The 27,925-nt window shown below is 41.1% G+C and overlaps 1 protein-coding gene across 1 annotated transcript in view; it reads left to right on the forward strand.

Annotated features, from left to right (window-relative positions):
- DUOX1 (dual oxidase 1) overlaps positions 1-27,925 on the forward strand; it is a 278,604-nt gene that overhangs the window by 94,372 nt on the left and 156,307 nt on the right. The window contains exons 5-12 of the mRNA XM_040413827.1: positions 536-723; positions 4,485-4,686; positions 9,863-10,029; positions 12,678-12,738; positions 17,277-17,370; positions 20,915-21,005; positions 25,807-25,909; positions 27,089-27,261. Of these exons, the coding sequence (XP_040269761.1) occupies positions 536-723; positions 4,485-4,686; positions 9,863-10,029; positions 12,678-12,738; positions 17,277-17,370; positions 20,915-21,005; positions 25,807-25,909; positions 27,089-27,261 (1,079 nt within the window). The remainder of the gene's footprint in view (positions 1-535; positions 724-4,484; positions 4,687-9,862; positions 10,030-12,677; positions 12,739-17,276; positions 17,371-20,914; positions 21,006-25,806; positions 25,910-27,088; positions 27,262-27,925) is intronic.

The raw sequence follows: 27,925 nt of genomic DNA on the forward strand, positions 1-27,925 counted from the left end.
ATCTTGGTCATCAGTAACCAGAAAGTGGCCAACCCCTTATGCAACAGTTTAATGCATTACATTTATCTAGCATATCAATGCAAAGGTATAATGCATTGAATTTAACGGGTATATTAATGCAACAATATAATGTGTTGACATGATATAATAATCTACATGGTATACAACAGTGATGAGCCTTCATAGCATCACCCGTGATGCTAGGAAGGCTTTTCCTCATCGCAGCCTGCTATTGGCTGCCCCCCCATTGCCAGATGTTTTCATCCACACGACAGGGAGATGCAGTGGCGGCCATGTGGACATCAGGAACGACGCGGGTGTCAGGCAGCGGGGAAAGTAAAACCCTTATGAGGTGCCTAGGCATTTTGGGGGGCATCATAGGGGTTGGATAACCCCTTTAAGTGCCATTTTTAATTGAGTGATTTTAAGAGGGAGCTTTCAATCCCATTCATTGCTTTTATTTGGGCTTTTTTTTCTTCTAAACTTGTGGTGTAAGCTGCACGTAATTAAAAATTGATATTTGCCTTTTTTACAGGATATCATGTCATGTCAGAAATATATGACATTGAGAATCTAGGATGTCCAGTTGAGTATTTAAATATTGAAATACCGGCTGGGGATGATACCTTTGATCCAGACAGCACTGGAAAAATTGTTATCCCTTACCGACGAAGTAAATGGTGTAAAAAAACTGGAAGCAGTCCAAATAATCCACGCTACCAAGTAAGTGCTAGATAGTTTATGGAAGAATCCTAAGATGGTTGTAAAGTAAAAAAAAAAAAATCAACAACATTTTCTTACACTCTAAGTCAATAGACTGGAGTTCTTTGTTCAGTATCCTTGTCTCCTGGACAGAGTTGAGAGTGGTTATAAAGATCATCTCATTTTGGAGGATCTGTCCAGTACTGTATTTCACTGATCATCCATTGTATGCAGGGCCGGCGTCATAACCCGGCATCCCCGGGCAAGTGCCGGGGCCCAATGCTCCTGGGGGGGCCCACTGAGCTGCTATGAGCACTTCCATCAATACAGATGGGAGCTCTCACTGCTGTCATTTCACATACGCAGTACCCCTTTGGTGGGCCCTCTGAGCTGCAGAGACTCAGGACACGCCCCCTCTACACAGGACACACGCTGCCTGAGGAGACTGGAGAGAGACCGCAGGGCTGGAGCTGGAGCAGAGAAGTCTGGAGACAGTCTGTGAGTGAGTCTGCACTGTGACTGTCTCTTCTCTGTGGGACAGAAGGAAAGGGGGGGACACTGCTGCTTCATTCTATTTAGTTGTGTTACTGTTTTATTAAGCTGATTGTCTCCATGACACCTGCCCCCCCCCATATCCTGTCCTATATCACCCTTATGGAGCCCCTGCTGTCTCCTTTCCTCCCTCATGTATCCAGGGCTCCTGTTCCACCCTCCTATCTCCTATTGCTGCCCTGCACAGACCTCCTGCCACTACTTGTATGAATCCTCCTCAGAGCCCCTTCCACCTACTTGCTGTGTCCACCCCTCCTGTCCATCCAGGGCCCCTGTCTCACTCCTCTGCCTCTCATTATGGTGGCATCTGAACCGCATTCACCATAAGGACCTTCTAACATCACAGGGTCATGTGACTGTGCCCCCCACCCCGTACTGTGCCCCTTTATACCCTGCATTGTGCCCTCTTACCACACCCTGTGCAGTGCCCATAGTCATTACCTGTACTGTGCCCTCTTATACCCTTTTATCCGGTCACTGTATGGTGGTTTTATCCTTGTATGGCGGTGTTATCACTATATGGCGGTGTTATCACTATATGGCGGTGTTATCACTATATGGCGGTGGTATCCAATAACTGGATGGCCATAACTGTATCCCTTTCTGCCCACACCACTTTTTTTAGACCTGGCATGAGCGGGAAAAGATACAGATTGCAGTGTTAAGGACCTTTGCGCCACATCTGTGTCAGAAATACGCCTAATATAGACGTATTTCTATATAATAAATGACCCCCTAATCGTATGATTATTCGGGGGGTGGGGCTAATATCTTTATATTATATAGATTCTAGTGTATTATACTGTGCCCTGTATTTTCCAGTAGAAAATGATCCTTGGGAAGCACAGTCCTCATCCCTGACCACCTGGACCAGGCAGCGCTCTGTCAGTACATGGCGGCCTCCCCTCTCCTCCATGCTGCTCCGCTGTGTACTGGGGCTTATTCTGACACTAGGGCCGGGTTCACATCACATTTTTGACATCCATTTAATGCATACTGAAAATGTATGCATTGACAGATGCCTCAGACTGATGCCGTACAGTGGCGTCCGTTCACCATACAGTTCCATGGTAAAAAAACATATACGTTAACATATGCATTTTTTACTTGACTCTGCAGGATACAAAAACGTGGAGTGCTGCACATGTGTATACATCAAACCGATAGGAAAAACGTAATGTGAACACACATTGGGGGGGAGGGGGGCGTACTAAATTTCGCTGTGGGGCCCAGTCAGTTCTAGCTACATCACTGCACATCTCCTTCTCTCCTCCAGGCCTGGCTCACTGCTGCAGCGGGCCGGAGGAGAGAAGGAGCGCAGGGAGCTGCGGTTAGTGAATGACAGGACCACCAGCTCCCCTGCAATGATAGGTATGTGAGGGGGCCACTGGGGGGTCATTCATCACACTGTGAGGGCCCCTTACACAGTATAATGACTCCCAGTGCCCCCCATTTAGTATAATGATCCCCATTGACCCTCCATTTAGCATAATGACCACCAGATCCCCCATTAAATATAATAACCCCTCGTGCCCCCTCCATACAGTATAACCCCCAGTGTGGGGGCGACTGGGGGTCATTATTCTGAATGGAGGGTCACTGTGGGGTCATTATACTGTGAGGGCCCTTTACATAGTATAATGACCCCCAGTGTCCCCCATTTAGTATAATGATCACCAATGACCCTCCATTCAGTATAATGACCCCCAGAGCCCCCTCCATACAGTATTCCCCCCGTGTGGGGGCTACTGGGGGTCATTCAGGGCCGGCTCCAGGTTCATGTGGGGAGCTGGGAGCTGCGGTTAGTGAATGACAGGACCACCAGCTCCCCTGCAATGATAGGTATGTGAGGGGGCCACTGGGGGGTCATTCATCACACTGTGAGGGTCCCTTACACAGTATAATGACTCCCAGTGCCCCCCATTTAGTATAATGATCCCCATTGACCCTCCATTTAGCATAATGACCACCAGAGCCCCCATTAAATATAATAACCCCTCGTGCCCCCTCCATACAGTATAACCCCCAGTGTGGGGGCGACTGGGGGTCATTATTCTGAATGGAGGGCCACTGTGGGGTCATTATACTGTGAGGGCCCTTTACATAGTATAATGACCCCCAGTGTCCCCCATTTAGTAATGATCACCAATGACCCCCCATTCAGTATAAATACCCCCAGAGCCCCCTCCATACAGTATTCCCCCAGTGTGGGGGCTACTGGGGGTCATTATTCTAAATGGGGGCGACTGGGGGTTATTATTCTGAATGCAGGGCCACAGGTGGTCATTATACAGTGGGGGGGGAATTGGGGGTTCATTATACTGTGTGAAGGGCCACTAGTAGTCATTATACTGTATAGGGGCCACTGGGGGTCATTATACCGTGTAGGAGCCACAGGTGGTCATTATACAGTGGGGGGGAATTGGGGGTTCATTATACTGTGTGAAGGGCCACTAGTAGTCATTATACTGTATAGGGGCCACTGGGGGTCATTATACCGTGTAGGAGCCACAGGGGGACATGTCAATGTAAAAAAAATGCCTCATGGGGGCCCACTGGGATTTATCGCCCAAGGGCCCACATGAACCTGGAGCCGGCCCTGATTGTATGCACACATTATATTTATTAATTTCCCCTGTTGTGGCACTGCTGGGATATTGAACACTTATTACCAGGTTTCCCTATAGATTACAACTGAAATTAGGGGCCTCAATAGGATGACACTTTGTCATGAGCTAAATGTATGCTTCTAACAAGTGGAGAGTGTCCAAATGTGAGAACTAGTTTAAAGAGTTTTCTGATATAAATTCTAGCTGTCTCTGCTGCTTTTGGTCCCCAGTGCATCGGAAGTGTGACATGCCGTCTACATGCTGACCCATCAGTGTCTTCATTGGTGACCTTGGTCATATGCTGCTTTTGTGAAGATCACCACTGAGATCATTGATTGGCAGGCAGAGGTGATGTGCATGTGAATAGCACATCACACTTCCAGAAGCACAAGAGATAGGAGCTCTTCACTAGACCCAGAACACTCATGATAGGTAATACTTTTTTTTTAATTTGAAATCATTCCTGGTCCCTGACCATGGTTACCCAACCTAGGAGAACTTCTTTAGCTTTAATATTTCAGTTGGTGTTTATTCAGTTTAAGTAGAGAAAAATCCACAAAGCGCAGGTTTGTTATATCATTCTGCATTTAAATAGGCTTTTGCTAATTTTGTGTTTCATAGGTTAATTCCGTAACAGCCTGGATTGATGGTAGTTCTATATATGGACCCTCTCATTCTTGGTCAGATGCTTTGAGAAGCTTTTCTGGTGGAAAATTGAAATCTGGCTCAGACCCAATGTTTCCTGAAGAAGCCATGGATAGGGTTCCTATGTGGAAACCTGTCTACCCTTTCAAATGGTGGACAGAAAATATTGGAATTTATGGTAAGGTCAATGTAATTTTATTGCTGACTATTTTGACACAAAAGTTTTTGTGTTTTTGAATCATTATTAGAATAGTGCATTACAACCATGGGACACAGTATGTCTATGTTTCACGGTGCGGTTCACTGTGACAGTTGTGACCGTGTGGGCTGGCTGCATGCCCTCTTGCATACTGGCTGCAGGCTGACACCTGTGTATGCTGGTTGCTTGGGACTGCGTGCTGGCTGCAGTGTTGTGTGTGAACTGCTGCCTTTGTGGCTTCCATATCTGCATCTCTGTGGCTCCTGTCTTTGGTACCTTGCAGGCTGGCTTCATGCACTTTGTCTACTGGCTGTGGGTGTTCCCATGTATGCTGGTTCTGCGATGCGTGCTGGCTGCAGCTTTGTGTGTGATTCTGTTTGTTACTGTGACATGGGTTGTTTGTGCTCTGGTGTACTGGCTGCGGTGGACTCCGTGTATGCTGGTTGCCAGGGCCAGCGTCCTGTACTGCAGCCTGTGTGTTCTGTGGTTCTGGTACTCCTGTTCTGATGGGGTTAACTTCCCCTGATCTGTGCCTTGGTGTGTCTTATCAGGTGCCCTCCTTAGGCAGCTATATCTATCTGTGAGCTGTGGGGCTTGTGGTCAGTCTATATTCTGCCTTGCTGGGTGTTGCACCTTGCTGCTGACCCAGGGGATTTTGCCATCTGCCCTTTTGTGTGGTGTCGCCTGGTAAAGCATTGATGTTATTCTCTAACATATTCTGTGATATTATCCTTGTCCATGCCTTGCCTGTTCTTCTGTACCTGTTCTCTGTATGGATCTACAACTTTTGCTTATTCTTCTGTACTGTCATGTTCCTTTATTACATGTGTAATAAAGTCCTCTGTTGGTCCTTGGTCTGTTTCTGCCTGTGTCCTGTTTGCAAGACATCCTAGAGGTCTGCCTTGGGCCTCCGGCATGTGACACTATTAGAAGCAAGTGCAAGATAAAGTAAAATTTATATACACTGTTTAACCACTTCAGATCTGCCCGTTAACTATAAACAACTGGGTAGTAGTTATCTCTGAATGGACGTTCTGAAACGTTCATTCAGAGATTGCAGCTGCACGCTAATCGTGCAGCTGCTGTGTCAGGGGCCCGCTGTCAGTGACAGCAGGTCACCCCAGGGAGGAGGCAGGAACAGTTCCCAGGTGTCCCTGCCTTCTAGATCGCTGTATACACAGCGCTCAACGAGCACTGTGTATACAGATCAGGAAGCTGTTGGGTGCAGGAGCTGTTGGGTCTTTCACAGACCTCGATTAGCCCTGCACTGAGGCTGTACAGGGCAGTATTAAGCTGTACAGCCTCTCTAGGGGCTGTATTTCCCCTGTAACTGGGGATACTATGTCAGCCCCAGTTACAGGAGAAATCAATAGTGGGAAAAAAAAAAGTGACATTACATGTCCCCCAGAGGTCTTGATTGACCTTATGGGGACGCAAAGTGTAAAATAAAAATAAAAAATAATAAAGTCTTTTATACAAAAAAATAAAAAAAGGTTTCACATGTAAAAAAATAAATAAATCCCCAATTAAGTAATTAAAAAAAAAATGGTAATAATAGAAAAAATAAATAAAATAGATGTATTTGTTATTGCCGGGTCCGTGACGGCCAGCTCTATAAATATATCACATGATTCACCCTGTCCAATAAACCCTAAAAATAATAAAAGTAAAAACTGTGTCAAAAAAAGTCATTTTTGTCACATTACATCACAAAAAGTGCAACACCAAGTGATCAAAAAGATGTATGTCCCACAAAATGGTACCAATAAAACCATCACCTCATCCCGCAAAAATGAGCCCCTAAATAAGAAAATCGTCTCAGGTGAACACTGTAAAAATAAATAAATAAAAACTGTGCTTAAACAACCAATTTTTTGGTCACTTTGCCCCATAAAGTGGTATAATTAAGGATCAAAAAATCATATGTACCCAAAAATGGTACCAATAAAAGCGTCAACTCTTTCTGCAAAAAACAAGCCTCTGCACAAGACGATCGGCAGAAAAATAAATATGGCGTTCAGAAAATGGAGACACAAAAACAATTTTTTTTTCAAAAATGCTTTATTATGTAAAACTGAAACAAACAAAGAAAGTAGACATATTTGATATAATTTAATCCGTAACAACCGGTAAAAAATAAAAAGTGCCAAAACAGCCTTTTTTGGTTACCTTGTCTCTCAAAAAATTTAATATAGAGCAATTAAAAATCATATGCACCCCAAAATAGTACCAAAAAACTGGCGCCTTATCCCCTAGTTTCCAAAATGGGGTCACTTTTTGGGGGAGTTTCTACTGTAAGGGTGCATCAGGGTGGTGCTTCAAGTGGGACATGGCATCTAAAAACCAGTTCAGCAAAATCTGCCTTCCAAAAACCATATGTGGGGTGTTTATGTAAACCGCAGAACCAGGATAATAAATATTAAGTTTTGTTTGGCTGTGAACCCTCTATGTGTTAAAGAAAAAAATGGATTAAAATGGAAAATCTGCCAAAAAAGTGAAATTTAGAAATGTAATCTCCATTTTCCTTTCATTCTTGTGGATTACATAAAGGGTTAACAAAGTTAGTAAAATCAGTTTTGAGTAACTTGAGGGGTGTAGTTTCTACAATGGGGTCATTTATGGGGGGTTTCCACTATGTAAGTGACTTCAGACCTGAACTGGGTTTTGGAAATGTTCTTAAAAAAGTGGTTTTCAGAAATTTTCTAAAACAATTGAAGAATTGCTTCTAAAATTCTAAGCCTTGTAACATCCTAAAAAAATAAAATGACATTTACAAAATGATGCCAACATAAAGTAGACATATGGAGAATGTTAAGTAATAAATATTTTATGAGGTATCACTTTCTGTTTTAAAAGCAGTGAAATTGAAATTTTGAAAATTGTGAATTTTTTCATATTTTTTGGGTAATTTGGGGATTTTTTCATAATTAAAGGTGAATTATATTGACTCATATTTATGTCTATCATGAAGTACAATGTGTCATGAGAAAACAATCTCTGAATGGCTTGGATAAGTAAAAGTGTTCCAAAGTTATTACCACATAAAGTTAAACATTTCAGATTTGCAAAAAATGGCTCGGTCAGGGAAGAGGTAAATGACACAGATGGGAAGTGGTTAAAGAAAAGTTGCATGAGCTTGTGAGAAGTTTATGCTCTGTTCACATGAGTTTTAATTTGTTAATTAATCCGTCGGGGTTTCTACTGGGATTTCTGGTATTTTTGATGGCAGAAAAAGTATGTAAAAAATGTCAGAATAGGGGTCCAATAGGATTGTGAACATGGATTAGGTGCAGCTTTCATAAATCTGTTGATGAGAGATGAGCAAAATTTATTAGGGTCTGATTAATGGCTCATCACATTTAGTTTGGGTCTGAATAAATTCGACCTGATTTGAAAGCATCCTAGTTGCCATAAAAAGTCATACAGTATCCTAGGACTGTAACCATCATTTTTAAGCTCTGTAATGCAAAGACAACATTAGTAATGTCAAAGTAAAAACAACATATATGACTATGAGTAGTGTTGGGTAAAGCAAAGCATTTGAAGTTGAATTTGTTCCGAAGTTTAGGAATACTTTGATCTGCAATGAATCCGAATTTCCTCGCGCTTCTTGGTAACTAATGAGTTTTTTCTAAAATGGCAGCTGCAGGTGTTACAAGTGAAAGTAAGAAGCGGGGGAACACGAGATCACCCATAATGCCATGCAACTAGTCAATCCGCAGATAGCCATCCCCTGTGATGTCACAGCCCTATAAAACCCTCATCCCGCGCAGACTCCGCCATTGTCCTGTGAAATGACCATAGGGAAAGACATCACTCATGCGCTAGGGACAGTATTGCTGAAAATGATTAATAGAAGAATATTGGAGAGGGAGAGTGCAGGAGATGTATTCTGCATCAGTTTTATTTATTTATTTATTCCTGCATCAGCTGTAAATGGAATTCAATACCAATAAAATGGAAGCCTTTATTATTCTGGTACCAGTGTGCCAACCAATACCATCCAGTCTGCACCCCTGGGGGAAGGGGGGGGGGCAGGTCTTAATGGTAACCATCCTCATCTTTTGCTGGCTTTGCTTCTTCCAAATCATCCTTCAATGTTTCCTTTAAAAGTCAGCAAGATGCAGAGAGAGGAGTAGCTGGGTATTCCTGATGACACTTTCTCATCAATATTAGATGATGTGGAAAAGGAGGAAGAGCAGACGGCAGAAGAAGGGCTCCCACCTGTAGACTAGAAGAGCACTGGGATTGGAAAAGTGCGTTTGCCAGCATATTGTGCCCCCACCTAACCAGCCAAACCCCATACCAGCAACAGCCCCTGTTTAAAGGGTCTTCATTATTAGATGAAAAGCAGCTGCAGGCTAATTGACCACACAGTGTGGCCATACCCTAAGGCAGAGTGGCCTGGGTATACCTGATTTATAGCGATTCATGACAAATTAATTCGGAACAAATAAAAAATTTTGCCAAACTTTGGCGAAGTTGCCAAATTGAATTTTTCAAAACCTCGCTCATCTCTAGTTATGAGTAAACGGATTGTAGCCGGTGGTAACAAACTGCCCATTTAATGACACATTGCTCTGTCTGGTTTTATTTTAAATAAAAAATAAAAAAAACAGTTTTAAACTGATCCTTTTTGGTGGCAAATGCCTTCTTATCTGTCTCCTTATCTGTAAAATGGAGGCCATTTTTGAGCAGTTTGTCTGAAAAAAATGTTAAAAGTTTTGGATTCATTAAAATCCAAATGTTTGGGAAATTAGTAACAAATTCAATTTGCTTAGGATCGTTTCGCTCATATTTAATCTGTTATAAACAAGGTTGACCAATATGGAGGAAGCAATGCAATTGTATGATGAGCAAGAACCTATAGATCCATATTATCTGCTTAGAAAATCATACATATGAGCTCTTTCACTGCTTTTGGAAAAGATGATTGTACAAAGTAATTATTGGGGAATTTATACCTTTCCTGTTGGTCACTGCCTGTGAAATATTGTCCTTTTGATGTGACTGAAGTGCATGTTCAAGAACCTAAAATATCTATAGCATGTGTTGGGAGGTTATATACTGTATGTAAGATCCAGGGGAAGTAGTCAGGGTACTCTTTCTATTTAAGATTCCCTTTTAAACTCTTCATATATATCTTCCTTAATAGGTTTTGGTTATTACAAAGCCAATGAAAACCCATTCCTTCAAGCTGAAAGCATTGTTTGGTTCAGATACCATAACTATCTAGCTGATGAATTTGCTAAAAAACATTCACAGTGGACAGATGAAGACTTATTTCATCATGCTAGAAAATGGGTGATTGCTACCTACCAGGTAAAAAATAACACTGCAAAGAGCCAATATTTCTGTAGGTTTATAGAATGCTAAATCTTTTGTGTAATGTTTTCCTGATATTTTATTGTAAGGCCTCATACATATAGCCAAATTGTAAGGAATTGTAAGGACAATACAGCACTCCTAGAAGTGGGCTACTTAGCTATTCTGCTCTAAATCCATAATTCCACATGGCATAGAGCACAATGTAATTATACACTCACCTAAAGAATTATTAGGAACACCATACTAATACGGTGTTGGACCCCCTTTTGCCTTCAGAACTGCCTTAATTCTACGTGGCATTGATTCAACAAGGTGCTGATAGCATTCTTTAGAAATGTTGGCCCATGTTGATAGGATAGCATCTTGCAGTTGATGGAGATTTGAGGGATGCACATCCAGGGCACGAAGCTCCCGTTCCACCACATCCCAAAGATGCTCTATTGGGTTGAGATCTGGTGACTGTGGGGGCCATTTTAGTACAGTGAACTCATTATCATGTTCAAGAAACCAATTTGAAATGATTCGAGCTTTGTGACATGGTGCATTATCCTGCTGGAAGTAGCCATCAGAGGATGGGTACATGGTGGTCATGAAGGGATGGAGATGGTCAGAAACAATGCTCAGGTAGCCCGTGGCATTTAAACGATGCCCAATTGGCACTAAGGGGCCTAAAGTGTGCTCAGAAAACATCCCCCACACCATTACACCACCAACATTAGCCTGCACAGTGGTAACAAGGCATGATGGATACATGTTCTCATTCTGTTTACGCCAAATTCGGACTCTACCATTTGAATGTCTCAACAGAAATCGAGACTCATCAGACCAGGCAACATTTTTCCGGTCTTCAACAGTCCAATTTTGGTTAGCTTGTGCAAATTGTAGCCTCTTTTTCCTATTTGTAGTGGAGATGAGTGGTACCCGGTGGGATCTTCTGCTGTTCTAGCCCATCCGCCTTAAGGTTGTGCGTGTTGTGGCTTCACAAATGCTTTGCTGCATACCTCGGTTGTAACGAGTGGTTATTTCAGTCAACGTTGCTCTTCTATCAGCTTGAATCAGTCGGCCCATTCTCCTCTGACCTCTAGCATCCACAAGGCATTTTCGCCCACAGGACTGCCGCATACTGGATGTTTTTTCCTTTTCACACCATTCTTTGTAAACCCTAGAAATGGTTGTGCGTGAAAATCCCAGTAACTGAGCAGATTGTGAAATACTCAGACCGGCCCGTCTGGCACCAACAACCATGCCACGCTCAAAATTGCTTAAATCACCTTTCCTTCCCATTCTGACATTCAGTTTGGAGTTCAGGAGATTGTCTTGACCAGGACCACCCCCCTAAATGCATTGAAGCAACTGCCATGTGATTGGTTGACTAGATAATTGCATTAATGAGAAATAGAACCGGTGTTCCTAATAATTCTTTAGGTGAGTGTATATGAAGTGCTTACAGCTGTATAGTATGGAGGCTCTGTTGTAAGCCTGAGAGCTAAAGGAGACCATACATTTCAATAGCTGTTGGCTGAATCCTCAGGTTTCTCTCCTTGCTTTCTCATACACATATACACCCGGCCAAGTTGAACATGTATGTTTTTCAATTGGAGAGAGAAGACAGCAACTGCCAGATAACTCTGGTGTTGGCTTATCTCCTGGGAGACTACCTGATCCATCTCCAGATGATGTCAGGAGAGAGTCAGGAGCTCCCCATATATATATAAGTGAGCAGGTACAGCCAACAATAGTATAATATGTAAGGGTCCTTAAAGGGGTTCGCCTCCCCCTCTTCACAGGGAATCATACTTAACTATGCTGGCTCACTCAATGGCCTCTGCTGCTCTGCTAGGTTCCCTGGATGTAAACTTCCTGCTTGATGTCGCTGCAGTCAATCTTTGGCCAGACCGATGACCTGCTCCCCATTTGTCACGTAACCATTTGTTATGACGCAAGGGGAGCAGCTGACCATTGTGGCCAGCGATTGTAAATGAAATATCATATATCAAAAAGCTAAAAATAAAATTAATACATTTAAAGAGGACCTTTCACCGCTCCTGACATGCCTGTTTTAATAGCTTCATGCATTCCCCATGTAATAACAATTCTGGAGCATCTATTCTTATGGTTTTATGTTGTGCCATTCCTTTATTATTTCTACTAGAAAATATGAATGGATTGCTATTAGCTTTCAGTAAGGGTACAGACGGGAGGAAACAAGTCGGGAGGTGTACCTGCACAGTCTGAACATGGCAGTACTGATTGGATAGAATGAGTCTGTGCAGGTACACCCCCCCCCCCCCCCACAACTTGTTACCTCCCCTCTGTACCCTTACTGAAAGCTAATAGCAATTCAATTATAACTTCTAGTAGAAATAATAAAGGAATGGCACAACATACAGACATAAGAATAGATGCTCCAGAATTGGTATTACATGGGGAATGCATGACGCTATTAAAACAGGCATGTCAGGAACGGTGACAGGTCCTTTTTTACATAAACTAAAACGAACTAATGTATAGTTCAGGATTTCTAAATTATATTAGTGAGCTTGTTTTACCATTTATTTTTTTATATTTACTTAAATCAATACTGATTGTCTAAGTTCATGCTTTACAATGGTTGTAATCTGGCACCTGTATTCTTCATTTAGAATATTGTATTGTATGAATGGTTACCTGTGTTCCTTCAGAAGCAAGTGCCTCCATATCAGGGTGAGTCTGTCACATTTTCACATTTAAAAAGTTGAGTTTGACTAATGTAAAATTATGTAATTTAATCAGCAACTGTCTGAACTAAACCTAAGACCTCTAGTGACATTATCTATATACGTTTTAGGGGGTTCATGTTTATCTAGTCAACAATTGCATTCATTGGATTTTCAGAAAAAACTGTTAATCAGAGTATACAGGTGAAACTCAAAAAATTTGAATATCGCTCAAAGTTCCTTTATTTAAGTAATCAAACTTAAAAGATAAAACTAACATAAGAGATAAACTCATTACATGCAAAGCAAGATATTCCAAGCCTTTATTTGTTATAATTTGGATGATTATGGCTTACAGCTTGTAAAAACCCCAAAGTCTCAATTTTGAGGTACCCTTTGCTCAGGGGGTATGGCTAAATTAGCTGACTAGAGTGTGACTTTTCAGCCTAGAATATTGAACCTTTTCACAAAATTCTAATTTTAAGCTGCATTAATGCAATTCTTTTTAATTTGCATTACTGAAATAAATGGACTTTTACACAATATTCTAGATTTTCGAGTTTCATCTGTACTTCATCAGTTGACATCCAAATCACATCCTAGCCAAAAACTGAAAAGATGAGTGAGCTGTCCGAAATTTTAGAGGATTCAAACAACCAGAATCATAAGAAAAGATGTTTCAAAATTATTATTACATGGGGAATGCAAGTAACTATTAAAACAGACATGTCAGGAGAGGTGACAGGTCTTCCTTAAGCAACACAATGTTTTATATCAACAGAATAAGGCTACTTTCACACTTGCGGCAGAGTGATCCGGCAATCAGTTCCGTCGCCGGAACTGCCTGCCGATCCGGCAAAACGTATGCCAACTGATGGCATTTGTAAGACTGATCAGAATCCTGATCAGTCTTAAAAATGCCTGATCAGTCAAAGTGACTGAACTGAAGACATCCTTATGCATCCTGAATGGATTACTCTCTATTCAGAATGCATGGTGATACAGCTGATCAGTTCTTTTCCGGCATTGAGCCCTTTTGCCGGAACTCAGTGCCGGAAAAACAAAACGCTACTGTGAAAGTACCCTAAAAGCTATTGGACACATTCCAGGTTTTTCTTTTGTAGAAGATGCATAAAAAACGAATTACTCTTCCTGGAATATCTATCAATGCCAAGATTATCTGTATCCTATTAATGCAAAATATCGTTACCAAGATTCTGTGTATCCTAGGAAAAAAATCTATGATCGCTAAACGCGGATCCGCAAAACACGTATGCCAGCCGTGTGCATTCCGCATTTTGCGGAATGGAAGGGCCTGTCCCTAATAGAACAGTCCTATCCTTGTTCGTAAAGCAGACAATAATAATAGGACATGTTCTATTTTTTGGTGGAAAGGCCATGCAGACATACGGAGACAGAATGCACACAGTCATTTCTGTTAGTTGTTTTTGTGGGCCGCAAAAAAACATAATGGACACGGAAAAAGAATACATTTGTGCGTAAGAGCCCTAACTGTTATAAAAAAGAAAATACTATATCACTTGTATGAAAAGCTGGAAATGTAAGGTATTCCATGCAACCCCTCATGCTGCTCTGTTTTACTTGCTCATTTCATATTGGAAAAATGTTTAGCTATGCCCAGTCTCTCTGAAATTCTAATGCATTAAAAGGAGGTTGAGCAGGAAAGGGTTTTGAAGGACCACTCTAATCAAAAATGAAAAATCAGCCATCCATTGATATTTATGTGTTCCCTACTTTTACATTGTTTGGTCTTTCTGCTTCCATTTATTTCCTGAATATTTTATACATTGCAGCATCTACTGGCTGCTTTCTTCATGACTCCAAGGACAGTACTTTAGTCAGCAGCCTAGCAATTACTTTTCAGTACATACAGGTTTGTGGGCAGTCCACACAACTAAGACCCTAGCACGTGGGGGTGACAGTAGGGATAAAGTGGAGCTTTTGCGACTTTTTGCACTTACCTGCGTAAAAATTTTCATTTTTACGCCACTCACTCCAGTTTTGAAATTTGGGAGAAAGTGGGTGTGGTTACCTATGTTAATGAGTTTCACTACAGATTTATAACTGAGACTTTTTAAAAGTGGTAAAAAAAAGTCAGTCTGACAGTAGGAGGGTGGAGTAGGAAAACTGTGCCATGTTGAACTTCCAGGGACCAGTATGAGAGAGTGTGAGAGTGATAACACCACATAACACCTGCTCCCCATTCACACCTGAGACCTTGTAATGCTAACGAGACACATGACACCGGGGAGTGAAAATGGATAATTGGGCACAATTTGGTCATTTTCACTTAGGGGTGTACTCACTTTTGTTGCCAGTGATTTAGACATTAATGGCTGTGTTTTGAGTTATTTTGAGGGCACACCAAATTTACACTGTTATACAAGCTGTACACTGACTACGTTACATTGTATCAAAGTGTCAGATCTTCAGTGTTGTCCCATGAAAAGATATAATAAACTATTTATAAAAATGTGAGGGGTGTACTCACTTTTATGCTTTTGTGAGATACTACTGTGTGTGTATATATATATATATATATATATATATATATATACACAGTATAGTGAAAAATAGTAGGCAGCACTCCGGTATAAAAAAGTGGACTCCTTTATTCACCCATGCAACGATTTAGATCATCTCAATGGAGCCTTTGTCATGGAGCCATTAAGATGAGCTAAAAGGTTGCATGGATGAATAAAGGAGTCCACTTTTTCTTTTTCATACCAGAGTGCTGCCTACTGTTTTTCATTTTATTTCCTGAGGATCCTAGTCCAGGATTCATCAAAGATTTGCACCCGGGACCTTGAAGAGTGCTGCTGTTTGCTTTTTTATATATATATATATATATATATATATATATATATATATATATATAAGCGATGAAAAAAAGGGCAGCACTCCAATAGATAAAAATAAAAATAACTTTATTTACCCATAAGGCTGTTGCGACGTTTCGGCTCTTACACAGGAGCCTTCCTCAAGCAGTGTGAAGGATCCTGTGTAAGAGCCGAAACGTTGCAACAGCCTTATGGGTAAATAAAGTTATTTTTATTTTTATCTATTGGAGTGCTGCCCTTTTTTTCATCGCTTGCATTTTACTGGATTGGCTTACATCCATACTGGGCTTTTTGCACCCTTCATCCATTTTTTCATCTGTGACGGTGCTGCCATTTTTTATTTTTATATATATATATATATATATATATATATACATACACAGTGCTGCCCATAATTATTCATACCCCTGGCAAATTCTGACTTAAAGTTACTTTTATTAAACCAGCAAGTAATTTTTGGACGGGAAATGACATAGGTGTCTCCCAAAAGATAATAAGACGATGTACGAGAGGCATTAGTGTGGGGGAAAAAAACATTTCTCAGCTTTTATTTACATATGAGCAAAAAATACAAGATGTTCCGCACTGTGGAAAATCTCAGAGGACGTGGTCGGAAGCCGAAAGTGACACCTGTGCTAGCCAGGAGGATAGTTAGAGAGGTGAAAAAGAATCCAAGGATCACCACCAAGGCCATCCTGGTGAATCTGGGCTCTGCTGGTGGCAATGTCTTAAAGCAGACAATCCAACAGACACTGCACACAGCTGGGTTCCACGGATGCAGACCAAGGAGGACGCCTCTTCTCCAGATAAGGCACACAAAAGCTCGCTTGGCCTTTTCAAAAGCTAATCTGGACAAAGAAGAAGACTTCTGGTCTTCTGTGTTATGGTCAGATGAAACAAAAATTGAATTGTTTGGTCACAATGATGTTTCCTTCATTTGGTGTAAAAAAGAAGCCTTCAATCCAAAGAACACCATCCCCACTGTCAAACATGGTGGTGGGAACCTAATGCTTTGGGGGTGTTTTTCAGCCAATGGACCAGGGAACCTAATCACAGTAAACGACACCATGAAAAAATAGCAATACATGAGGATTCTTAATGACAACATCAGGCAGTCTGCAGAGAAACTTGGCCTTGGGCACCAGTGGACATTTCAGCATGACAATGACCCAAAACACACAGCAAAAGTGGTGAAGAAATGGTTAGTAGACAACAACATTAACGTTTTGGAGTTACCCAGCCAGAGTTCAGACTTGAATCCAATTGAGAATCTGTGGAGGGAGCTAAAGATCAGGGTGATGGCAAGAAGACCCTCCAACCTGAAAGATTTTGAGCTCATTACTAAAGATGAATGGGCAAAAGTACCTGTGGAGACATGCAAAAAGCTGGTCTGCAATTATAGGAAGTGTTTGATTGCTGTAATAGCCAATAAAGGCTTTTCTATTGATTATTGAGAAGGGTATGAATAATTTTGGACTGGACACTTTTTGCTCAAATGTAAATAAAAGTGTCTGCCTGAGGCTTACTCCTGTCTCCCCATTTAGATCACATGTACTGGCGTATATGTGGGGATGAGAGAAATAGCTGTTAGATGAACAAGAATTTGGATTCACCCAAATGTCTTTAATCCCTTTCCCACCTGTGGAAAGCTTCACTTATGATGTGTTCATATAACTTCCAACAGGTTATAATCAACACATTGACTCCAGTCTGACCAATGAATTCCAAGTTGTTTTCCAGTTCCTATCGTCTTTAGTGCCACCAGGTATTTATGCCAGGTAATTATTAATATAACATTAGTGTACAATCAAACTAGCTGTACATATGGTAGCTTATGCCACTTGTGTGAAAGGATCCTTTCATACAGTATACAGTAAATGTTTTCTATTGAATATTATTAGAGATGAGCGAATTTCTCAGAAATTCAATTCGGTCGGTTCACCGAACTTTCCAAAAAGATTTGATTCGATCCAAATTTATTCATGGTGAAACTCGTTAAAGAACAGCTATTTCCTGGCTGCAGAGAGCCTGTATAGTGGTGTAGAACACTGTGCCTTGCAGAACCAGGACCAACGGCGTGAGAATGTGGAGGCAGAAGTGGGGGCACCTGGCCAAGTTGCTGGTGTGGCTGGGCAGGAACCACATTTACCCAGTGGGCCGTAAAGGACATATATTGTCCTTGACCGTAGTTACAGGAACACACATCTGCGCTGCCGTGCACTTTGGCAGTCACCAATAGGCTCAAGGACTGGCCAACCTTCTGTTCTACATATGTGTGCAAGGCTAGTACTGCCTTTTTCGCAAAGAAATGACGGCTTGGGACTCTCCATAGTTATTTCCTATTAATGCACCCCGTAAATGGCTGTAGTACAATGTAACTTCCCCGCAAAACGGCAAATAAGCCGTATTTTTTTTTCCTATGAACACAATCCAAAAAAAAGTATAACAATGTAAAATCACCACAGAATGGGGGACATACATATATTTCCTATTAATACACCCTGTAAATGGCTGTATCACATAGCACTTGCACCCCAATAACAAGCAAGGTTTGCTTGAATTACTGAGCAATCCTATAGTGCAATCCTAAAAGCAGCAGTATAACTGCAATTTGTTGTTCAAATTCTTTTATTTGAGAGAGCCAAGAAAAGAACAATACATCAAAGAGACAAAAACAGCCCGATTACAAGTCGTGGCTGTGCACAGAAATATGTATACAATCAGAAGGTCATAAATATAATGAATAAGTAAAATGATGAGAAAATGCAAAGAAGAGCATAACCAGCGATCAGTCCAATCAGTTAGATGACATATCAAAATCTTATTCGCAGGTGCATAGAAGTAAGAGCCCTGACGTATACACACAACAAGGAACAAATGACAAAGACAGGGACACAAACGGAAGAGGGGGGAAGGGAAGGGGGATACCTGACAAGAGACGTAGATGAATAATAATAATAAGATAAAATGAATTTCAGAATGTATGAGCCAATCTATATATACCTCTTAGTTCAAATGGAGTTAACATCGAGGTATGAGAGAATGAAAATCCATTAAGGGGCTGCTATCTCCCTAGGAACTGGCAACATCTCTGTTCAACCAATTGAGATATTCACTAGAACCCTTAAACAAAATCCAATGCGTCCAGACTTTTAAGAATTTGTTGGAGTTACCCGTGTCCTCCGCCCAAAGCTCCTCCATTCTGTAGATTTTCTCAAAGGTGATGAGCCAGTCCCTAAGGAGAGGGGCAGATGTGGATTTCCAAAATCTAGGTATAACCAGGCGAGCGGCTTGGACAAAAAATCTTAAGAGACCTTTTTTCAAGGTGGAAGTAGAGCTAGGGAACATAGAGAGTAAAGCGCCCTCCGGTGTCCACCAAGAAGAGCTGCCACTGACCAGATCATAAAGATCATTAATAGCTTCCCAGAACGGTGTGATTCTGTGACAGAATTTGGATCCCCAGTTAGTGCAGTAAGGTGTAATAGAATCGCTCCTATTACCCAGGCTGTACAATCCCGTATTGGACCCTGTTCTCCTTTTATAGTGTGGATAATGCCTCCCTATGCTTTCCCTACACTATGAATAATCTTTCCCTGAACTTGCAAATCGATTTTTCAGCACAATGAAGTCTTTCCTAGCACTGTCCCTAGCGCCTGCTGACATCACTCCCTGAACTAAATACACTGGAAAATGGCTGAATCCAAGATGTCTGAGGCTATTTATAGGGCCGTGACATCACAGGGCTGGCTGCTGATTGGCTGCATGCATGGCATTGTGGGTGATCCCGCCTTCCCAGAGTTCTTTGCACCATGTCCTAACACGTGCAGCAGCCATTTTAGAAATAAATGTGATTCATTACCACGAAGCGTGAGGAAATTCAACTTCGGTGCAAATTGAATTTTTCCTGAAATTCGGATCAAATTCCACTTAGTCAACTTCGATTCGCTCATCTCTAACTATTATTATGCAATTATTATTATGCTGCAATTATTGGCATTACATAATTAGTCTGAGACATATATGTGTTTATTTGGAAGCTTGTTGGACAAAAATCTAATTTTAGATCAACAGACAACCATTTGGAATGGTAATCATGATGGTAAGCAGACATGAGATGGCTTCTACAGTTCCTATAGTGTTTGAGTAGATCAGATACACAAATAGAAGGAATTTTTTTCATACACAGTATAAATATGGTGGAAGTAATTGTTCTGCATATGATTTTGTCATTGAACAAATGATATCTACTTAATGGGCATCTGTCAACAGATTTGTAGCTATGAACCTGGCTGACCTGTTATATGTACACTTGGCAGCTGAAGGCATCTGTGTTGGTCCCAAGTTCATATGTGCCCGCATTGCTGAGAAAAAATATGATGTTTTAATATATGCAAATGAGCCTCTAGGAGCAACAGGGGCTTTGTCCTTACACCTAGAGGCTCAGCTCTCTCTACAACTGTCACACCCTCTCCACTCTGATTGACAGGGTCTAGCGTGATCAGGTTTACACTGCCTGGTCCTGTAAATCAAAGTGCAGGGGGCAGAAAGAGCTGGCAACGCCTCTGTTGCTCCTAGAGGCTCATTAGCATATAATAAAGCATAATTTTTCTCAGCAATGCGAGCACATATGAACATGGGACCAACACAGATGCCTTCACAAAATCCCAGTAACTATGTCATTTCAAACTTAAAGAAGTGCAAGAATGAGGGGGGACGCAAACCGAATGTTGACATTGATGGGGACTAGAGAAGCATTGAAGGAGCAGGTATTTAAGCTTCTCTTTGCAGGTTCTGCAGAATCGAGAATTCTTGCACAACCTCTTTAAGGTCCCTTTACACAGGATAATTATCAGGCTGATTATCAGGAATGAACGTTCGTTCCTGATAATTGGCCCGTGGAAAAGATGCCACCAATTACCCGATAAAATGTTTGTTCACTGGGTAAAAACTTTGCTGTTGTAGACACTAAATGGTTGTTTCTGGGCAGCAGATCAAGATGCCCAGGACAAGGCCTCTGTATGGGGATGATTGGTCATATTAGCGATCAATTCAGCTGTCACCTCCACTAACAAGCAGTAGATTATCAAGAATTACTCCCGATAATTCCCTGCTCAGTCAGCACATGTAAATGAGCCTATTGTAAAATGCATGTCATAATGAGAAGAGCTGGAGAGATAACTCTATGCATAATGACTCATTTTCCCTTACAAAATATACAAATGAATTATTATGCTAAAAAAACATTATGGATGTTGAGCAAGAGGATAGGTGGACACTCTCATCTCTCATCACTCTAATGCCATTGTATTCACCTCCCTGTAGGGATAAATCATGTCTGTTTCAGAACATCACTGACTCATCTGGTGGCATTTGGCCAGTGTACCGTTTCTGCGACAACTACTGGAGAAGAAAGGTATAGTTTTATAAAGGTGGTGGCAAGTAATGATATTAGCTAACTGATTGTGGGGGTCCAATGCTGGGACATCTACCGATCCTGTGGAACATGGGTTTTCTATTGTCATGATTGGTGGAGATTCCAGTGGTTGAAGCCCCACCAATTAGTTGGTTAGCCTCTGTCCTGTGGATAGGGGTTAACTGTCTTAGGCTACTTTCACACTTGCGTTCAGAGCGGATCCGTCTGGGGTCTGCCCAGACGGATCCGCTCATATAATGCAGACTTTGGATCCGTTCAGAACGGATCCGTCTGCATTATATTGTAGAAAAAATTCTAAGTGTGAAAGTAGCTTCAGACGGATCCGTCCAGACTTTACATTGAAGGTCAATGGGGGACGGATCCATTTGAAAATTGAGCCATATTGTGTCAACTTCAAACGGATCCGTCCCCATTGACTTACATTGTAAGTCTGGACGGATCCGTTTGCCTCCGCACGGCCAGGCGGACACCCGAACGCTGCAAGCAGCGTTCAGGTGTCCGCCTGCTGAGCGGAGCGGAGGACAAACGGTGCCAGACTGATGCATTCTGAGCGGATCCGTGTCCACTCAGAATGCATTGGGGCTGGACGGATGCGTTCGGGGCCGCTTGTGAGAGCCTTCAAACGGAGCTCACAAGCGGAACCCCGACGCTAGTGTGAAAGTAGCCTTACTTGCTACAATGCCTTCCATTTTTCTTTACATATGAGTCATCTTGTGTCTTGCAATGAAATAATATTGATCTTCCACCTTACAGTAAATAGTTACCAAATTATTGGAGTGGAGAATATCACATTACTGATAGGAAATAAAGCTGTTGAATCTCACAGTGGGTGAATTTCAAATGATTTTCTTAGTGAGCGGAAAACAAAAGAAATTAACATGTTGATGAATCTACTGTAAGCTAGCAATAATGCTAAGTCGGTAATGACATTGTTTTTGGATAAGTAGAAAAGTCAGAAAATGTGCTGAAAAGTGCATTTTACCTAAAACTTTGTACATACAAGTGTATGTCTAGTGTCAGAGCAGTGCATGACATAGGGATGGATGTTCTTTAAAACCATCAGTTGTGTACTTCCCCATCAGGCCCTGTGCTAGGCATAGAACAATGCATATGTTTGGCCTAAAGCAGTGATGGTGAACCTTCTAGAGACCGAGCGCCCAAACTGCAACCCAAAACCCACTTATTTATTGCAAAGTGCTAACCCAGCAATTTAACCTGAGTACCAATATATTATATCTTCCATGTACTTTATCATTTAGCTATGACACCCTGCCTGCATTCCGTGTGCTGCCTGTGCCGTTCGTAGCGCGCCCTGCGCTGATGATTGTCAGAAAAAGTTTAAGGTATATTCGTACACCATAGACTTTTTCCAGGGTGCGGGTGCCCACAGAGAGGGCTCTGAGTGCTGCCTCTGGCACCTTTGCCATAGGTTCGCCACCACTGGCCTAGAGCATTCCTTTAAGGACTATGGACACCTTTGCTTTAGTTTTTTATTTATGAATTGAATCTATTGATTGGTGAAAATCACATGAAGACATAATCAGCAGCATGGCAGCTAGAGGAACTTAGCTGTGCCCAGTTCCGTTAGTTCATGTCACCCAGAGGAAGTGCCTATCCATTAGCAGCAATGGCTGAAGTGGATTTCACTGTAAGAAGAAACCGTTAACGACTGGCAAGATCTAAGGATTGGAGTAAGGCTTGTATTAGACCAGCAGATGTCTTGCAGGTAACGATTATAGTGTAGATCGAAGATTTTGAAACTAGTTATCGACCAAAAATGTGCTTATTATATAGTGCGTGTTTGCTCGCTCTTTAACCATTTGCTACAAAGTCATCACTGTAGATTACATGTAAAGATGATGTAAAGATGCAGGTGGGCTTCAGGTGGAATGCCTCTATATGATTCCTCGCTTGTCGTTTAATCAATCTTACTTAATACATCTTGTGAGGCTTTTTCAATTTCGTTTGCATTAACGACATTCGGTACAATATTCGCTCCATTTATTCTAGGCTTAAGCCTAAAACAGCATTTATCTGGCAATCTCATTCAGCTAACATGCTGTTATAATTGGAGGTACACTTTAAATCTAAAAATATAAGAGGGGCTCACACACAAATATGATAGATATTAAGGGTTCACCACCACCTTACTGGGTTGCCCAGTCCCAATAGAGAAAGTAAATAGAATAAAGGAGACAAGGTGTGCACTCCTTCTTCTAGTTTTGCATATAAGGTTAATTATTTGATAAAAAAGAAAAATATAAAAAGAAAAATGCATATACTGTACAATCCACCAAAAATATATAAAAATTATATAAAAAAGTATAAAAATCCTATTCTTAATACATGATTCTATAGCTATTCAGATAGATATATTTCAATACATGATTACAGGGGGAAAAATGAAGATAGACATAAATATGTATAAATATATAGCTATGTTCAATTTCCACAAAATACAGAGAGGCAAGAATATAACATACATTGCCCCCTAATATTTGGTGGTATTCAGCACTATTTCATAGTAATAGAACTTTATCTTGTAGATAAACAAATGACCATAGGGGATTTTTCAATTATAACAAATGCCACAGGTTCAAAAACTCAATTGATAATCCAGTTGATATTCTCATAACAGTCATTCCACATTATTGTAGTGAATAGCACTGAAATGGTTAACAAGTCCAGCACATGTATCTTGCAGTGAATAGCGCTGGAGTAATCATTATCGACATATCAGATGTAGGTATGTATGAAACAAACAAAGGCGAATCAGATAACAGGCTGGGCGCACGTGTCTTGCCCGACTTATAATGCCAAAGGAAAGTTCATCATTATCCGCATATCAGGTATGAATATCCTGTTACAGTCACTGCAAAGCAATGATAGGACTGTATCGCCAGCTTTATTAATAGGTATCACTAATGTTGTTTCCAATAGCCGTCACTTACTTAGAGTACAGCTCGTCAGCCTTGAGAGTATAGGGTTTGAATTAGTGCACTTACCCCTCCTTCTCTGTGCTGAGTACTTTGATACCTTATAGATATATCTATGATGGCAGCAACAGGCTTCTGAGTCCAAGCAGTGATTGATTTAATTATAGCTCGCTACCTCTCCCAGGAGTGGCGAGTTCGCTCCAAAAACGAGTGGTGCTTTGTACACCTTGGGTCCGGACCACAAAGTTAGTATAGGTATATTGCCATACGCGTTTTGGAGCACTAGCTCCTTCTTCAGTGGCATATTGCCACATAAGCAATATTTTGGGGGCATTGTATATGCATTTTTCATTTTATATATTTTTTTTTTTTATTAAATAATGAACCTTATATGCAAAGGAGTGCACACCTTGTCTTCTTTATTCTATACAGATGTTAGCTTGGAAGATTATTCAGGAGGGCAGTGATATGATCTACAGGGTGAGCCATCAGAGAGCTCGTCTCATGGATTTCACTCCGAACAGGGCAGAGAAGCCTGCACTGTAAGAGAAAACAAGTTGAGAATTTCTAAAAGGGTTATCCCATGATTAATGTAAAGAGTCAGATCACATACTGTAAGGTAAACCACAGTTGCTATTAAAATAAAGATAGCTGTTGGGCAAATCTATCTTTACCGACTCCCCCAAAAAGGGGGTTTTAGAGGAATATGCATGTTTCCTCACTTGGGAGAGGGAGACAAGCCAGTGCCCAAACCCTCTGGCACCAGTTTACCTTACAATATGCTATATCCTTCTTTCCCCCAAAATCTGTCAGTGTCAGTTTGGGTAACCCCATACACACTAGGTAGTTAGTCATCTTAGCAAGGCTGGCAGTTTCAGACATTTACATAATGTACATCTCAGTCATGTCAGTTTCATGTCTTCATGTATGACGCTGCAAGTAGGTAGTTACCATACAGCTCTGTATATGCATGACAGTGTGATGGAGCGAGCTCATGAGCTACGCATGTGCCATCACTGCCAGGATCGGAGTTAACCTTGATCTTGGCAGTCTAACCCATTACATGCTTCTGTCAATGCTGACTGTGGCATCTATGTAGTTAGAGAAAGGGAGAGGCTTCTTCTCACATCCCATTGCGTCCCCCACATGATTGCCCCTAGGACTATCTTGCATTGTTGCCTACTTTCCCCTGCTGAATAGGCATTATGTAAATGAAAATAGTAACTGACATACACTAATAGATTGGAATATGGAAACATTAAAGTGTATTATATGAGCGATAAGAAGATTGCATGTTTCAGTCCTCAATTTGGAAAGAGATTACCTTTTTTGCCAGCAAACAGGTTTATTTACGTAAAAATCTAAAACAAAAATTTTAACACTGTACATAATTGGTATCACCGCATCTGTAGTGACCCACACAGTAATCTGAGCTTTTTACCCCCTTGATGAGCAGAGTAAAAAATTTTAAAAAGCCAAATTTTTTTTTCATTCCACCTCCCAAAAACACAATAAAGAGCAATCAAAAAGTAGTATGTACCCCAAAATGGCACCAACAAAAAGTGCAAATCATCCCATAGAAACAAGTCATACCATTCCTCTCTACTCTCCTTAGGGATGCATAACCTGAGTTTAAGTGTTTGCAATGGGGACAAAGACATAAGCTCCTGCAAGACTCCTCTGGCAGTTACTTATCTTCCATATATGCAAAGGATGGAGTGGTTTAAAATCCTATTGGCTGACTTGGAAACACATCACATTTATTAACATAAGATAACAAATCAAAGAATACATTTTATGTGATCAAAACATGTTTTCAGACTTTTTTTCTTTTTTGATTGAAGAATCCTAATATACAGAAGGCGCAAGATGTTGATGCCTTGATTTTTGGAATGGCTTCTCAGATTGCTGAACATGAAGATAATGTTGTGATTGAAGACTTACGAGGTCAATATTTTTCTATTATCACTTTTAGTGTTGTTATAGAAGTCACTAGATAAAGCAATTTGCAGAAAATGTTTTGCTTAAAGTATAACTGTCGTATATATATTTTTTGGAGTATTGGATTGTGGTGATTAATATCTCCTTGGTGTCCCTATTTAAACTTTTCACTGTGTATTCAATTACCCCCCAATTCCACATTTTACCTACCTACTTTTACCTGTGCTTAAAATAGGGTTGCTAGGCATGGTCCGTCTATCTGTTGAAGGACGGAGCACGCAGCGTGCAGGGTCAGATTACTGACAGCCAGGGACTGTAGGTAAATGATTAAAGCCAGGTCCTCCCCAGCAGCTGATAACAGTGCCTGGGCTGTGTGCACTTCTCCCTGTCCCTGCGCTTGGCAGACGCTCCCTCACTCAGCAGAGCTGGAGAAGGCAGAGTTGAAGCAGCGCACAACAGGGAAGGGAGATCTGCCGTCTGCTCAGTGTATAAATGAAAGCAACATGTGGTAAGAGGACCCCTTTGTGCTGCAGGAGATTACTCCCTTAAGGGAGAGGGCTCTGGTTACAGACACTTTTGGGGGGCTATTGTTACTGGCTAGTGAGGGCAGGCGGGATTAGCCTCAGGGTGAGGGCAGTGGCAGCCATCTTAACTGAATAGTGAAATTGCAGTTTTATGCAGACTGGTTGCAAAGGGCTGAATCTTATTAAATATGGGGTAAGTCAGTCTAATAGTAACTGATTCTAAATATCATGTTATTAGTAACTACATATATGAAAATTGAAATTGGGGTGTAAATGTGACAGTTATCCTTTAAGAAGGCTGATTTTTTAATGAATTAGTTTTCATATAAATATATTATATTATCACTAGCCAGAATTGTTACCTTTGAGATTTGTTCTTAAAATTGATGTAAGAAACGTCTGAATACATTCTCCCCAATAGTGTGCACTTTAGCACATTGGCGACTATTCCATAGTATGTTAAAGTCATAGTATGACTTTTTAAATTATCCCACACTTCTTAACCATTCCAAGACCAAGATGCCAAAAATGATTTAATTTTCCAGTTAGGCTTAGGATCTAGGTGGGTCTACAAGTGCTTTGGCAAAGGTTCTAGTTCATGCAGCACATTTTATTTCACATTGTGTAAATTATATTTCTTATTCATTATTTCATAAAACAGATTACTGGTATGGGACTCTGAAATATTCCCGGACAGATTACATTTCAAACAGCATTCAGCGAGGCAGAGACTTTGGACTTTGTTGTTATAACAGTGCAAGAGAATACTTTGGACTTGCGCCAATTACAGATTGGCAGGACATCAATCCGAAACTTTATCAGATAAATAAGCAGGTCAGTAACCCATGACTTAAAATATTATGTGAATGGTCTGATGTGGTGTAAATGGCATAGGGTACTGTACGATGGTATTGACAGTTGAGGCCAGGCATCCTCAAAGTGCGGCCCTCCAGCTGTTGCAAAACTACAACTCCCAGCATGCCTGGACAGCCTACAGGTATCAGCCTACAGCAGGGCATTGTGGGAGTTGTAGTTTTACAACAGCTGTAGGGCCGCAGTTTGAGGATGCCTGGTTTAGGCAATGGTATATCAAACATTTACATAAATATTTCGGTTCACATATCTATATGTGTATTTTTTTCTTTTATTGTCAGGTGAACATAGCCTAATTTGTATATGTAGCAACAATATTGCTATTTAATAGGCTACATGATGCAGTATAAGGTGTGGTTTCACCATTGCTAAGTTTGTATGCAGAACTAATTAACTATGAACTAGGTACAATATTTGGGTCACCTACATAATGTAGTTTAGTTGTTCGCCTAAGGCTCCATTCACACATCTGCAATTCTGTTCCTCATTTTGCAGAACGGAATTGCGGACCCATTCATTTCTATGGGGCCACACTATGCGCTGTCCGGATCCAGAAATTCCGTTCCAGAAAAAAATAGAACATGTCCTATTCTTGTCCACAATTGCGGACAAGATTAGGCATTTT

The sequence above is a fragment of the Bufo bufo genome, chromosome 1, assembly GCF_905171765.1.
Source record: "Bufo bufo chromosome 1, aBufBuf1.1, whole genome shotgun sequence".
Lineage (NCBI taxonomy): Eukaryota > Metazoa > Chordata > Amphibia > Anura > Bufonidae > Bufo > Bufo bufo.